General features: G+C 42.1%; 1 protein-coding gene across 1 annotated transcript in view; it reads right to left on the bottom strand.

Moving 5' to 3' along the window:
* ATP10A (ATPase phospholipid transporting 10A (putative)) overlaps positions 1-14,795 on the bottom strand; it is a 282,963-nt gene extending 268,168 nt beyond the window's left edge. The window contains exon 1 of the mRNA XM_069072951.1: positions 13,933-14,795. Within this exon, the coding sequence (XP_068929052.1) occupies positions 13,933-14,441 (509 nt within the window). The 5' untranslated portion in view covers positions 14,442-14,795. The remainder of the gene's footprint in view (positions 1-13,932) is intronic.
* Positions 14,796-16,227: the final 1,432 nt, after the last annotated feature.

Here is a 16,227-nt window from a genome sequence, read left to right as displayed (position 1 = left end):
AGAAACTCAGAAATGCTTAAATATAGGTATAAAGTTGCATAATATCAACATATTTTATCTTGTAATACCATAGCAATTCAGACTTCGTCTGAAGGGGTGGCCAAAAATTTTACACGGCTTTTCCAGATTGCAGGGGCACCACACCTCTAACCCCACAAAGTGGAAGGGATAACTGCATACAAAAGTTCAGATACACCACAAATGAAATAATTTCTCCCAAAACATCTCTAGGATAGTAGTTCATACAAAAGGTACATTTTAGTCCAATGCCAATTAGGATTTTCTTAGAACTTTTTGTAAGTTCTTAGGAAAGTTTTACAGTTTTCAGAAAGGACAAAACTTACATTCTTTGTTTAGTTTTGTTTTGAGAAGGAGAGAGAATGATAATTTCTTTTCACATCCTTAAAGATTCACGTACATTTATCAGAAGGTTTAATTTTGCCCATACTTATAACAATATGTATCACTGTCAAAAAGCACTTGGTGTCTGGTCAGGTATTCGATATTTCTTAGGACATTCCTCTTTTTGCAAACAGAAACATTTTCTAAGAAGACTATAATATATAACCAAATCCTCTTTGCCTATAGCAGAAGTACCAAAATGGAGATTATTTCCACAGAAAGAATAAAGAAACAAAATGGAGATCAGAAATCAACATTTATCAAGAATGCCCTTGACCAGAAGATATAATCACCCATTGCTCTGGTGGCTAGTAGTTGCAGGTAAGTGCATACAATTGGGGTTTGATTCCTCCTTCCTTCTTCCAAAGAGAAAAGATCTCCAGATGCTATTCAAAAGTATGGTATTGTTTACTTAAATCTCACTTGCCACAAATATTAATAGCTACAGTGCAGAAACTAAATTTCAATTTAATTAATCAAACTTTCCATTGTAGTTAAAAGCAACAGTACCCTTAAGCAAAAGCATGAATGAAAAATATTACAATGTAAGTCACAATGCCAGAGAAACACCAGAAAGACTAACACTGCTGGTTTTTCAAAAAGAGAATAAAACATGTCAATGCAGATATGAAATATGTCCACAATGATTTTATATGATGTCACCAACAAAGCAAAGAAGATAAATATTTGATAAAATAAATAATAAAAATAAAATATTCTTATGTTTTGAAAAAGAATAAAGAGGAAATTCACACACCCAATACTTGTGTAATATATTTGTTAAATTATTCTCTTTGAGAGCTCAATGTAACGAACACAGAAGGGGCCTTGAATCAGAGAGTCTAGGATTCAATTTTCGCCTGGCATCTACAAGTTGTAAGACCATGGGCAAATCACTTAACCCTCAAGGCATCCCCCCCCCCCCCAAGTAACTTTCTTGGCTACATTTCAAGGCATCAGCCCACCAGTGAAATGATGGATCTGATTTAAAAACCAAAGAAAATAGTTGTCTTTAATAACACTAATGATATATATTCAGGCACTTGAATCTTGAAGTTGTTTTATGATGATTATGAAAATGAATTTGGACATTTCATCTCTCTAGTTTTGACTTCCTTATCTTTGAAATGAAGAGGCTGGATCCCTAACTTTGCGGCCATCTCCAGGGGCCTTTTCAGTATATGGACCTACTGTATTCCGCCACATAATTGTCTCAGATTTTATGCCAATTTTTTTGCAAAAAAGGTGGGGTGCAACCACTATGCAAAACTTTTTTTAATTGTGCCAGTATTACTTAAAAATCATTTATTACTAAACTGTGTCACTGGCAGACAAACTGTCCAGTTCAGCTAGTGCAGGAAGATGCAAGTCTTAGCCGATCACAGGACTTATTCATGGCAGCTTCTCCTGCCCCCTCCCCTTGGGCCTACAGCTCTTCACTGGGTTGAGTGACAATAACATTAGTACTGCAGTGCTCTAAACAAACCACCACCAGAAATATACTGACAATATGAGCGAACCAAGAGAGCTAATAATTCCCAATGTGCAAGAGAGAAATACATTTCCACATCCACATGACACTGGTAAATACACAGCTGATGACAACAGAATTATACCAAGCAAAAGATTATGCAATGAAAGGTTATAAACCAATTTTTGGACTGAAAAGTGTCACAATTATGTGGTGACAGCTATTATGAGTTTAAGTTCTAGAATAGCAATTCTCAAACTTTTTAGTCTCAGGACTCCTAACACACTTAAAAATTATTGAGGAGGGGCAGCTAGATGGCACAGTGAGTAAAGCGCTGGCCCAGAGTCAGGAGGACCAGAGTTCGGTTCTTGCCTCAGACACTTAACACCCACACAAAAAAACTACCTTGTGACCTTGGGCAAGTTACTTAACCCCAATTGCCCTCCAAAAAAAAAAATTAGATTCTTCAAAATTATTTATGTGATTATATTTATTAATATTTACTGTATTAGAAATTAAAACTGATAATTTTTTTTAGTATTTTTGTATTAATTTATCTAAAAATAAACCCATTACATGTTAAAATAAAACATTTTATTTTGAAAAACTCTATTTTCCTAAACAAATCAAAATCAGTGAGAGAAGTAGCATAATTCTTACATATTTTTACAAATCTACTGAATGTCTGGATTAATAGAAGATAGTTGATTTCTCTCATCGGCTCCTATATTCAATCTGTTGTGACATGTCATTTGGATTAAAGTATAAGAAGAAAAAGCCAGGAAGTTGTAGGAAAACAAAGGAGTATTTTAATAGTCAAGTAACATCTTGGCATTATTATGAAAAGAATTTTGACCTGGAATATCTCCTGAAAGAGTCTCAGAGACCTTCAGGAGTCCATGGATTACACTTCAAAAATTTATGTTTTCTTCTTTTAAAAAGTATTTTATGGGGCGGCCAGGTAGCACAGCGAGTAAGAGCACTGGCTCCAGTGTCGGGATGACCTGGATCAAATCCCGGGCTCAGATACTCAGCACCACACCCAGAAATAACTGGCCGTATAACCTTGAGCAAGTTACTTAACCCTGATTGCTTTAAAAAAAAAGTATTTTATGGATGTTTTGTTTTTATATCACTTTAATTTTGGAATAAATCTTTCCCCCTCTTGCATAATGTCATTCCTTGGAATGAATAATATAAAGAATGAGAAGAAAAAACTGTTCAAGAAAACCAACTATGACTTTAACTATGCCTGATGGTATATACAATTCCATATCCATAAAATCCCATCCCTCTATAGAATGAAAGGAGACCACAGGATCACAGATTTCCATCTGGAATGGCCCTCAGAGGTCATCTAGCCAAATCTCCTCATTTCATAGATGAGGAAACTGAGGCCCAAAGGTTAAGTGAAGTGCATAAGACCACACAGGTTTCAAATGGTAAAAGTTGATATTTGAACCCCTATACTCAGACTCTAAATCCAGTCTTCTTTCCATTGTACCACACTGACAATTGCTTCTGTTTTATAAATCATTTTGTTCCATGTGAAATTTCTCAGCTTCTGAAAGAAAACAAAAGTTGAATGATGTCCCCTCCCCCACAAAGAAAAATAGAAAAGAACGGCAAAGAATGTAGTTCAGGTACTACCAAGACGCTATAGTAAAATTCCTTATTCAGGTATGGCTGTAAATCATACTGAACTTCTCAAAGTGAAGGGCTCGTCCTTCCCTGCTACCTCTGGTTTAGCCTTAATGAGAAAGAGATGACAATACTGATTAAGCTAATAGCATGTTTTTTAATGGAACAAGATTCTTTTTTTTCCACCTGAAACTTTTAAGAGTATAGTGCAAAATGTTCCCTTTTTTGTTCTGGTAAAGTCAATAGCCTAGGTTTAAAAGATAAGCAAATGAAAGCAGTAGTTCATTAGAAAATAATGAGTGACTGGGATGGGGGCGGGGGGTAATAAAACAGAGCAGACTTCCAAACATGTCTTCCAAACACCTGCCAAATGCATAAAACTAATTGCTTACCAAGTGTGAAGTTTCTAGAAGCTCACAGCACTATTACAGCAGACACTGCCACTGTTCCTTTACATCACCCTTAACCCAGTCAGGCAAATGACTCATGCCAGATGAGACATCACTGCTCTCTGAAGTCATAATAATCATATAAATAGCTACAAGGAACCTTGGCTTGTGGTCACCAAAATAGGGATGTCAGCCACATTTGTTTTTAACGCTTTGACATCTTTAATCCAAAAATATTATCATTTGGGTACTTGACAATTACTTTTTTTAAAAAAGGCACTCCTTATGGGAAGACAGGAGCCCTACTGGTAATGAGTTGGTCCAACCAATGAGGATATCAGTTGAGAATTTTGAAAGAAAAACAACTAGATTATTGACATTCCTCTAGCCAAAGGTAACAAAGACAGAAACATTTATCTGACATATACCGTAATATAGTTTCTTTGTAGAAGCAAAGAAATCAGAACAAAATAGCAGTCCGTCAATTGTGGAATGACTAAACAAAATATGCTACATGAATACAAAACATAAATATGAGGAATTCAGAGATAAAAGGAAGGATGAAATGATTAAGAATAAAATAAGCATAACTAAAAAAGAAATATGGCTATAACAATGTCAATGAAAGATCACTAAAACAAAATCAATCAACAAACATTTATTAAATGCCCACTGTGTCCGAGGCATTTTGTTAGGTACTGATGATATAATGGGAAAAATGAAGCAGTTGTTGCCTCTGAAGGGAAGAGAGGAGGCAGGGGAAGTAGAGTGTGTGTGTGTGTGTGTGTGTGTGTGTGTGTGTGTGTGTGTGTGTGGAGAGCATGGAATTAACACTGTAAAAACATTGCCATTTCTTCACCCTGTGCTATATAGAAAATTCATAAAAATCAATCATGGCTCAAAATTATTATAAGCATGGGATCAATAATTCTGAACTTTGTCTTTCAACTTCAGCTGGTAAAAATATTTTTTTTAATCTTAAAAGGTTGCAAAATATTTTCCAATTGGATAAAATTTTAATTTGCATTTCTGGAATAAGTCACGTTTTGGACTCATTCCACCAGTACATTTGAAATATGAGTTTGCCAATTCCTAAAGTGTTTGCCTCCTTTGGGAAGAAGCATTCATTCGAAAACACAGTGAGAGGAAAGAACAAGGACAAATGAAATTACACGGAAGGCTCCGGGGGCATTTGAAAAGCACCAGACTTAACTGTGCCTCTACGTACCCACCAAGAGCTTCTAGGAGAGTTAACCATTCCTGGAAGAGAGAAAAAGAAGGTAAACCTATTCTGACACTCTCCAAAATCCATCTGTACTTATATTTAATGTTTTTTTCACTGCCCAAAAGCCCTCGAAGAACTTAGGTCACATGCTGAAGGTTTAAAATACTTTCCTTCTGAAAACAGAAGACAACTTTATTTTCATAAAATTTAATGTAAGCAAATAATTTAAAAGCGATTCTGTTATATTTAAAGCAAGTCATGGAGATCTCTGCCAAAATTTTATCAAAACAGTATCACACTCAGCCTTTGAAAAATGGATTTAGTTAGAGCACTGTAAAGTTTTCATGCTGAAGAACAATAAATCTAGAGATCTCAGAAGTCATCTAGATCAATCCCTTCCTTTAACAGATAAGCAAACTGAGGCTCAGGAAGTTTGAAGGATGCCAGAGTCACAGAAGTGATAAACATGAGAGAGAAGATTTGAAACCAGGAAGAACCTCAGACTATATGGCTTTTGGTTAAGAACTCTAAAAGCAGTGCTTTTCCCATTGTACACAGTCTTATGAATCCCTCATCTAACAAGGTCCCAGACAGGTGAAGAATCCCTTTGGGAGGAGGAGGAAAAAGAGATCGGTGGAGACAAAGAGAGGCGGAAAGACAGGGCAAAGCCAGAGAGACAAAGATGAGTCTAGAGAGACAGTCAGAGACAAAGTCACAGAGAAAGAGAACAAGACAGAGGCACACACAAAAGGACCCAGAGAGAGCAAAATGTATGATTTTTCTAACATGGTAGAAGGTCACATTAAAGAGGCTTTTATGTTTTACAATTCTTTGAGCATACCAATAAAGACATGACACTGTGAATGTGTCAGCTTTCTCCAAAGTCCAGGAAAGCTGGTATCCAGTAGAACAGCAACAGCTAGGTACACAATAGTGCAAATAAGGATTCCCATAGGGAGAACCACTATTATTCAAATTACCAAGGGGTATTTACTTTGGGCTGGACCCAAAGACCATATTTTATATCATTATACCTGCAAATGGTACAAATTCTAATACAAAATACCACTTAAGGGGATCCATTATTTGCCCTAATCTGGGTCTAGAAGAATCTGTTTAGCCTTAGGCACAGGCAAATCATTGCCTTTCAGTCATTTGTAAAAAGAAGAGACTAGTCTACTTAGGAATACAGGGTGGTGCCTCCCACGTCCAGGTCCTACATGCGGGCCCCTAAGAATTCTCCTATAATGAACTATATGTGTAGTTGTTGTTTTGTATTGTTTTGTTTTTTTCACAAGACCTGAAATTTCATTTCTATATGTAACTTCCAGGGAAGAAAGTCCCTCTGCCAATGCTGATTACTACTTGGGCAGCAATTTACCTCGTTAGAGGTTTGACTTAAGTACTGACATTTTAAATGACTTGCCTGAAGTCACATAGTTAGTATGTTTCAGAGATGGTATTATATACAAAATACAAAATGCATTCTATTTTTGCATAAAATTGTGGTTTATTTAAGTATTTCATAATTAATATTCCTTCATTAACACCTAACACATCACATCATGGAAGTAACTGAGAAAACTTCCTAAGATCTTACTAAGTCAGAAATGCTTTGAAAAAGTACCCTATAATAGATTATGTTCTATCCTCAGGACTGACCTAACAAACTCCAGAAAGCCTCATTATCATAAAATTAGTGCCATTAAATTTACAGCTTATTACCATAAAAATTACCGCCGGTGATTAATTTCTTCAGCCAGTCAATCACAGAAAAACAAAGACAAAAAGAGTACCCAGGTATGAAAGGCCTGAGATCCACCACTGACTGAGAGTATTCAAAGCAATAAAATCACCATTCCTGGTTTACTGAAGAATAACCGTCGTTACTTTAAGTGTTAGTATAATCCTTAATCTTTGTAGTCTGAAAAAGTTTAGCAGTAGTAATACACTGTACGGAAACCCAATTCAATAAGGCATTGGCTCATTTTTCTTCCTTAATTTTAAGTGGGTCAATAGTCATGAAATTGTCTCAGTATTTCAGGTTGGTGAATCTGGAAATATCTCAGAAAAGTCCCTTTCAAGCACTATGCTATTAATCAAAGATATGATCAGAAAAAAATGTTCAGAAAAGGAAGAATAATATATTTGTCATCTGTATGGGTATATTCTAGAGGAGAGGACTTCAAGGGATCCTGCATCTGTTTTAATAGAAAAAAAACATTTTTGAGCACAGAACCCTGATAAGTGTATATTTATTAATTTATCAAGTATATTAACAATCACTAGGCTGATAATTACGTGGGTTATAAAATACATCCCAAATAGGCTTTTCAAAGAACTAAAAAGTGAAATTCTATTTGATACTTGAGTCAATAGGGAAGGCTGACAGAGACAGAGCTACATTGTGGTAAAGTGACTAGTACTGGAACAAGATGGACTGGAGAGGGGAGGGCTGAGCAGGGAGATCACTTAGGATGCTACTGGAATAGTCTAGGCCAGAGGTGATGATGGGGATTTGAGCTAGGACAATGGCTCTGTGAGTAGAGAGAAGGGATCATCTGTAAGACATGTGGAAGTAGAAGTCAATAACTGACAAGCGCCTGGCTATGTGGGGGTGACTAGAAGGATAGTGCGGCCCTTGCCAGTTCAAAAGAAAGGTGAGTTTTGGGGAAAATATAATGTAATGAGACTTGGGTCCTAGACCACATGAAATCCATTCAGCCTGTGGAACTCATGCTGGCCCAACCAAAACCAAAAGCACGACTCTTGCGTGCCCTGTCACTTTGGACTGCAGAGTCTTAGAGCATGCTGCAACCATCAGCGGATGGGGGGGGGGGGGTAGGCTGGGAGGAGTGGTGAGCAGGCAGCTGACATATTTTTAGTAGTGTCCGACTCTTCATGACTCCATTTGGGGTTTTCTTGGTAAGGATACTGGAGCGGTTTGCCATTCCTTCTCCAGATCATTTTACAGATGAGGAAACTGAGGCCAACAGGGTGAAGTGACTTGCCCAGAGTCACATAACTAGTGCCTGAAGCTGGATTTGGACTCAAGAAGACAAAGGAATCTTCCTGGCACTCTATCTACCGCCCAAGCTAGCAGCCTTTCCAGGAGCTGCTTACTACTATGGACATAGGCTCCAGTGGTTAAGCCATAGCTGCCCTCAGAAGTCTGACAAGGAGTGAGAAGTTCCTCAGCAGGGGAAGTAAGGGGAGTTAGGGACACACTGGGAAATAAAGGTAAATGTGGATGTATTGGGAAGAAGCCCTCTAACTAGCTATCACGTGGAAGGTGGAATGTGACCCATCTTACGATTTCCCCTTCGGTGATCAGACCCCTGCTGGAGCGAGGCCACCAGTCCCCACTCTGCAGGACAAGGCTCTAGGACAACTTCATCATTGTCGGTTAGAAAACAAACAAAAAAACACAGGGGGACACAGTCATCTGAACCTTCATATTGGCTTAGGGATGCGGCAACAAAAGTTTCCATCATGGACACCAATGACAACAACAGACCACTCTTTCGGAAGGCCTCCAGAACATACATCACGAATGTCTAGTCAATTTCCTTTCAAATCACTTGGATTAACCTACCTATAGTATTACCTTTGCCTAATTCTCAGACTGAGCATTTGCAGCTCCCTTCTGCCTTCTTATAGGCTAGACCTTTTTGCAGTCCCTAGGGAAAGTGATTATCCTGCTTGGATTTTTAGTTGTACAAAGTCAGGGCAGAACAAGGATGGCAAAGAAATCAGGAATGCAGAGAGGAAGTGTGGTGTCCCAGCAGGAAATAGAAGGAAAGGCGCATACAATGAGAGGGGGGATAAATGATCAGGGAAAAAGAAAAGCAAAGGGAGATGTATTATTGAGTAAGAAAAACAAAATGCAGACACGGATCCCACCAGCATATTTTACTTGTCATTCAAAAGGTGAGAAACTCTTCTGAAACTGCATATATTCCCACATCAAGAAAAAAAAGAGAAACAGGGGAAATCCCATGATTTTGACACTCAGGGAAAAACTATTAAGAGAACTAAAGGAAATGGGTGGGCGAGAAAAAAAGAGAAGTTAAGGGTTAAATAAAAATGTTCCCAATTTGTTGAATGAAGACACCAAAACACGACACTCTCCACAACTTTTGTCCAGTACTCAAGAAACACTCAGAAAAAAAATTCTCCTTTACTTCAAGGTATTTCTTACAATAATGCTAATGGCTGCACATCAGATTAACCCCAACGCAAGAGACTGTAAACCAGAAGAGGAAAAAAAGTTCTTAACACTCTAGTTGACAAATTATAGAATAAAACAAAAGATGTTTATCTAAATGTCACATAAAACGATATATAAAAGGACAAGCATGAAGACATCAGAACAAAAAAATCTCCCTAGTTTTGCAACATAGTGACCAAGAGAAGCAAGATCCTGAAAGACCAAAATCACAAGCAGTTTCAAAGCCAGGCTTTGACTAGCGTCCTTACAATTCTGCCTCGTTCCATCCGGAAGGCAAACTTAAAGAGCCAGGGGAACGTAAAATGAGATGTAATTATCTGAAGGCAAGGAGGGACCTCAGAGACATATCTGGCCTAGTCCTCACTTTAGAGAGGGGGGAAATGAAACTCATAGGGAAAAATGACTAGTTGCTGTAAGTCAGGACCAGAATTTTAGCCTACTGATCCCTATTCTGGGCTTCTTTTCCCAATGTTAAATATCCCACTTTTAAATTTCTATCAAACTGCACGCTTATTTTTTTTTTAAGCAGTCACCAACTAATCCTGCCATTTTTCAGAGTTGAAATATCCATTTTTTTTTTTATTATACAAGGCTCTTCTCATCTATTTGGAATACTGACAAGAGGGAAGTTGGGTTATTTGCTTGATTCTTCTCTACTAGGTGTCTGCTAGAATATTTCACACAAACCAAAGAGCTGGTAGGTTTGTTTTCACCAGCATAGACGGCAACTGGCATTGTTCCGAACGCCTTTCCTGGCATTCAATCACTCATAACATTCCAAGAATTAGTGCACACATTATTCCACCCGCCCCCTACCCCCAGCTAGAATGTAAGCCTCTTGAGGGGAAGGAGCATTTTTGTTTCTTTTGGTTTGACTTTTTGTCTTTGTATTAGTAGCTAAATATGTGTTTAATGGGGTGGATTGAACTGAATACCATCCTCTCCTGATCATCCCTAGAAGTAACTATTCATTCATACTCTGAAGCTCCTTCCTCTCCTTGGAGCCTAAACACAATACTAATGTACCAGAGTAGTAGGCTAAACGTCCCCCGCCCCCCCCCATAAAGAGGTATATGACAGCAATCAGAAAAAAATACCTGTGATTGGTAACATAGGAAGTCATGGTTCAAGATGAATAAGGAAGGGTATATAGCACTTTGACTACAAGTGTTCACATAGGTAGGAATATACACGCCAGTATATGTATGACAATATTTTGAAAAAGAAATAATGAAAACAGCATGTCAAGACTAGGAATGCAACTTCCACTTGTGGAAATATTTCTTAGAATTATGGCAAAACCATAATGGTTTCATTTAATGGTACACATAGATCAGGATTACATCATCTATTTCTTCAAGGAAAACTCACTTTGGAAAATAATGAGAACAGTTGTAGACTCCTGTGTCCCATTAATGATATTAACATTCTGAATTGACACTCAATTTACATATATTATGTTCGTTAGGGCATCCGTCATTTGAAGAAGGCAAATTTTCCCTAAGACACAAAATAATCAAAAGTTGGTTATATGTTTATCAAGGAATTTACCAGTTATTTCCCCATGGTAGCAGTATCACCAAAGGCTTTTGTCAAACTCAGCACTGATTGAAAGAAGGCCCATTTAATCTCTTTTGACTCCCATATGACCACATTCGTTTCAGAGCTAGGGAGGCCACCTGTATGAGAATTGTGCCCTGGCCGGTATCTTAACATGTCCACGGAGGGAGCTGCACAGTGTTAAGACTAGCAGCATTTCGGAAGCTTGTCAAGTTATGATGTACATGGGATTTTGGTCTAATGGTTCAACTCCATTAACAATCAGAGCTAACTTTTATATAGCATTTGCACACTTTGCTAAATCTTTTATTTTATAATCTCATTTGATTCTTAAAACAAGCCTGGAAGGTAGGTGTTATTATTATCCCCATTTTAAAGATGAAGAAACTGAGGTAAACAAGTGGTAAGTGACTTGCTCAGGGTCACACGGCCAGGAAGTATCTGAGTCTGGATTTAAAAAGAGGTCTTCCTGACTACAGGCCTGGAATTCTATCCATTTCACCACCTAGCTGCCCTTTAAAGGCCATGGAGTTCTGATCCAACTCCATATAGCATCAATTCCTGAGAATTCTAAGCTGATTAAATCCAAGTTGGAGATGCTTATCAGAAACTTCAGACTTATCCAGATTCCCAGGCTGGCCAAACACCAATGTGGACTCTCAGGAGGCTAAAGACGGGAAGTGGTGAACTGTTGAGTGTGCAGTCACAACCTGACCTCTCCAACTGGAGTTCTTCGGAGTTGATTTCCTGGAGACACCTCCTAGGACAGCTAGCAATATGGCCAGAACCCCAAGGAAAGCCTTGTTCACACGGGTCCTGATTTTGCAAAAGGTTTTGGCTCTCATCAGACTAGCCTCGGGAATGTAGCATGTCCTGTGGTCAAACAGCCACAGTCTGTAAAATGTTTGTCAACAGCTCTACACTAGGATGGACTGAAAGGTCAGCGAGGTCAGTGACTGACATCTGTCTGGCATCACACGAGCACATCCTGTTTTCTGACCCACTGACAAGCAGTGACAACAGAGATTTTCTGAGGTCTTCGCACAGCGTAAGAAACCCTAAGGGATTGGTGGGGAGAGACAAGCGGAGGACAAGATATCCCGTAATTCTTATCAAAGAAAATCAGGCCTACCTGGGAATTGTGAGCCTTCTCTCTCCTGAGAAAAAGGGACAAGGGAGCAGGGAATCTGTGCGAGCGCAGCTCCAAAGAATGCTCTCAAAATGCCAAGCAAATAGGCTGCATTTCTCTGGGCTTAACTATTCCCCAAACAATGCTTAGTTGCTAGGCGGTTATGGCTTATAACCTCAGCTACGGTCTTGCTCTGCCCAGGCCAGACAAGAGTACTGTATAACCAGGAAGGTCAGACTGCAGGTGGCTTTTTCTCCTGAAACCAAGAATGCAGATGTTATCTGTCAGACACGTCCATCCTTTTCTTTTCTACTCCAAACTAGCCTGCAGACAGGAAACCTCCCAGGCCTTTTTGACCTTGCTTTACCAGGCACCTGTGCCACCTGGGGGGAAAAACGCTCAGTTGGAAGAAGGGACCCTGTGAGTATGGTTTTTCACAGAGGAAGTAAAAAGGTGAAGGGATAATACACTGCAGAAAACTTAAGTGGTGTAGAAGCCCATGGAACTGCGGAAGTAAAACATGGGCCAGAAGGAGCAGTTGGAGATCCATTATTGGCCATGGTCTTCCACTAACTGTGATCCTGGGTAAGTTCTCCCACCTCCCTGCACCTCAATTTCCTCCTCCGTAAAATAAGCCAGTGGGGATTCAACAATCTCGAAAGTTCCTTCCAGCTTTAAAACGACACGATTCTAAACTTTCCTCAGTTTTCAGCTATAGATCCGAACTAGTCCATGGAAAGGACAGATGAGGAGCTATCCCGGCTCGTGCCACTCAGGACCGGAGCCTGAGAATCCTGAGAAACCCAGGAAGAGATGAAGGGAGGTAACCTGGAAATGAGAATCGGCGTGGATCCCACTTTAGATGGGACCCCAAAAGCTTGGGTTTTGGAAGCGCAGGGTCAAGGACCAGTTAACGAAATCTGAGTCTTTATCTTGGTGCGCAGAGCGGTAAAGAGAGCAGCCTTTTTTTTTTTTTTAAGATTAGGAATTGGAGAGTTGGAAAAAAAATGATAAAATGTTTGCCTCGAGGATAGGTGAATGTGCAGCAGGAGAGGAATCCCCTTCTTCCATAGAAGAGATTAGACAGGCAAGATTACGGGTGTAGAGGAAGCAAGGTGGCATTTAGCGACTGCCCTCGTCTGCAAAGGTACCTCGTCCAAATGAGGATCCACCGAAGAACGTCCCCCCCCACACACACCCGGCCCCCTCCACGAACCGCGAACGCAAAGTGGGCAGATTCCACTTTCTGACACGTGTTCCACATTCTTTCAGACTAGCTCACAGAAGAGGCAGCTGCAACAGTTTTAATCTCTAGCAGTGAAGCGCTTGGTGTCCCAACAAGGGGGGGGGGGGGGGGGGGGGGGAGCCAGTAAGAAAAGCAAAAGCCCAGCCTCTCGGAAAGCCACAGTCACCAGAAACGGGAAGGGAAACTGTCTTCCAAGAAAGCCTGAGAAGCCTCAGAAAAGGAAAGAGAGCCCCGAGGACGGTGAAGAGCCTGCAGTCCTTCGCACTGGGCACACACAGCTTGCTACATTCCGCTGGGGCAGAGTCGCGGGAACTAACTTTCTAAAACATGAAAACCTTCTCCCATCGCCACCACGCCCTACTCGGGCCCATAGGAGATGGAGTTTTTCAAAGGGCAAATATCTGGCCCCAAATGCTTAGTCGAACCCCTTCCTCAGGACCAATGCTCAGGAGCAATGGGGGATCGTCCTCACCAGCCCCCAATGTTTTTGCTGACCCCCATTTCAAGAAAGGGAGAGAGAAAAGCCCCCCCTGACGCCTTTGTGCCTCAGGGCCAGTACCTAGCCCGCCACCCCAGCCCAGCCCAGCCCAGCCCAGCAGCCAAGCTCTCCCCGCCCGTTCTAACCGTCCCCGGTTCACCTGCAGAAGACAAGGCAGTCCATGTGGTTGATCTCGTGGTCCGAGCGGTGGCGGCTGTAATCCTCCCAAAGGTCCTTGATGGCGGTGACGGCCAGGATGAAGAGAACCGGCGCCAAGGCCAGCTCGGGCTGGAAGGCGTTCAGGACAGGCACAAAGTTAAGCAGGGCGATCAACACGAAGTACACATTAGCCAGGCGGTGAAACTGCTCAAAGAGGTTCTTGGGCAGGAAGGACAGCACGGTGTACTTGGTTGTCTTCAGCCGGTTGTCAGCTAGGTACTGGCAGCCCCCCTGACTCGGTCGCCACCGCTGGGGAGCCCCTTTCGCGGTTCCATCGGGCTCCCCCCCACCCCCCGGAGGCGGCAGCAGGTTGGAGCGCACGGTCCTGGTCTTGCTTTCCCTCCTCCGCCGGCGCCGCTGCTGTCTGGGTCTCCTCGGTTCCTCCGGCCCCTGGCCCCCTTCTCCGTCTGCTGCTGTCTCGTTCCTTCTCGCGCCTCCGTCTCTCCCCATGGCTTCGAAAAGTTCGGCTGCTTTCTGCCCCAGGACGCCCCACTTCAGCCCCAGCAAGGATGAACTATGTGGCCCGGCGGATACTTGCCACAACTTCTCAGGCTAAAGCCCAGCCGGGAGCCTCGGGCAGTCCCTCCCGCTCCCTCTTTTCCTCCACCCCCCCCAGATCTGGGTGTGTACGTCCCGTCCCGTCCCGTCCGCTCCCGACTCCAGCCTCTTAAGTGATCTTCATCACTCTCTTTCAACTTGGGGGCTCCCAGCCCTTGGGAAAAGAAGGGTGGAAACGCCTCGCCCGGTTGGGAGTACAGATCCACCCGTCCCCCTTCCACCCTTACTCCCCCCTCCTCGCTTCTCCACCCCTTCCCCCCCCTCCCACCCTCCCCAGTTCCTGTACTCTGCCACAATCCCTCCTTCGGCCGCTGCTGCCACCTCCGCCCACACCACCCTGAGTTCAGACAGATCCCTCCTCGCCTCTAACTTTGTCTTCCTTCTTTCTTAAATGTGCAACTCGGGCGGCTGGCTGCAGCCCCTGCATCGGCGGCTGCCACGGCTGCTCGTGAAGGCGGGATTGAATGACTGTCCAGTTGTGTCTCCACGAGCCGGGGAGTCATACAAAGTAGCCCTTGTACTACTGTACGTCACTTACCCATGCCTGGCTCTCGTTTCCGCTCTACTGCTAAAAAGTCGGGCAGAAAGTCAACGTACACGGAGAGACTCCCCCGCCTCCATCCCTAACTTACACCCCATCTCTCTCCCCACACAAGCCTGCTCCACGGTGGAATAAAAACATCACTTCTGCCCACCAGGCGTGGGCTCAGACGGAGAAAAGAAGCAGAACTGGAAACTTGAGGAAGATTCAGTTTCGTTTCTAAGAAGCGTTAGCTAGCTCAGGAGGTCCAAAATGTTTGGATCCTGTGAGGACGAGAAAGTGGACATGGGGACAAACAGCTCTGTGGACACCTAAGCTTGCTCACTCTATGAAACTCAGTCATTCTGTCTTTTGGATGGCGCTCTGGGAAACGTCGAGGATTCAAGTTCATTACAGCAGAAAGGGGATGCAAATTGGTGTTGTTTTATAACCTTAATTTGTCTGGGAAACCAGATTAGTCTGGTTCCCTTGGTGATACTCCCCAGCTTTCCTCCATTAACCTAGCCCTTCTCTCTTCCTCCAGGTCCCAGCTCAATCTTCGGACTCCTAACTGTAACAAAGGAGCCACGGAGTTTCCCCACGCCCCTTCTTCTAATAAGTGGAGTTAAGTTGTATGGGGCAAGGTGTTGTGGGTGGAGAGTGGGAGGGTGGGTGGGTGTGTTTAGGGATGGGAAAACAAACATCTGAAACCGTGCTGGAGCCAAAGGTAAGTTTTGCTTGGAAGAAAGTTTTTTTTCTCACTCTTTCCGATTGATACCGAGGTGGTATACCTGTTTCCCTACGACCTTCTTCCTTGCCCAGTAAATCCCGTCATCTAATAAAAATAACGCCCTAATTCAATTGGTGTCTCTGGCTGGGATTTTAATAAGATTAAGGAAACGTACTTGTAGATTGGCTCAAAGTACGTGAGAAGAATTTTGGAGAAGGAAGGGTGTAAATTCTGGCCAAAAAGCCCTCGTGCCTGTGGGGAGGTCCGGAGGTTCGAGAACAAAGGTGGGATTTAGATAATTAATGACTCTCGAAATTTAGTGTTTGACCAGTAGATAGAAGGCTGGACCTGGAGTCTGGAAAACTTTTTTCCTGAGTTCAAATGTGGCCACAGATACGTGCTAACCATGTGACCCTGGGCAAGTCACT

This window comes from Petaurus breviceps, unplaced genomic scaffold, assembly GCF_028583685.1.
Source record: "Petaurus breviceps papuanus isolate PSGF00001 unplaced genomic scaffold, PetGlider_PUasm1.0 90849, whole genome shotgun sequence".
Classification (NCBI taxonomy): Eukaryota; Metazoa; Chordata; class Mammalia; order Diprotodontia; family Petauridae; genus Petaurus; species Petaurus breviceps.
The sequence above is the reverse complement of the archived record's forward strand: the minus strand, read 5'-3'. Positions and strand labels throughout refer to the sequence as shown.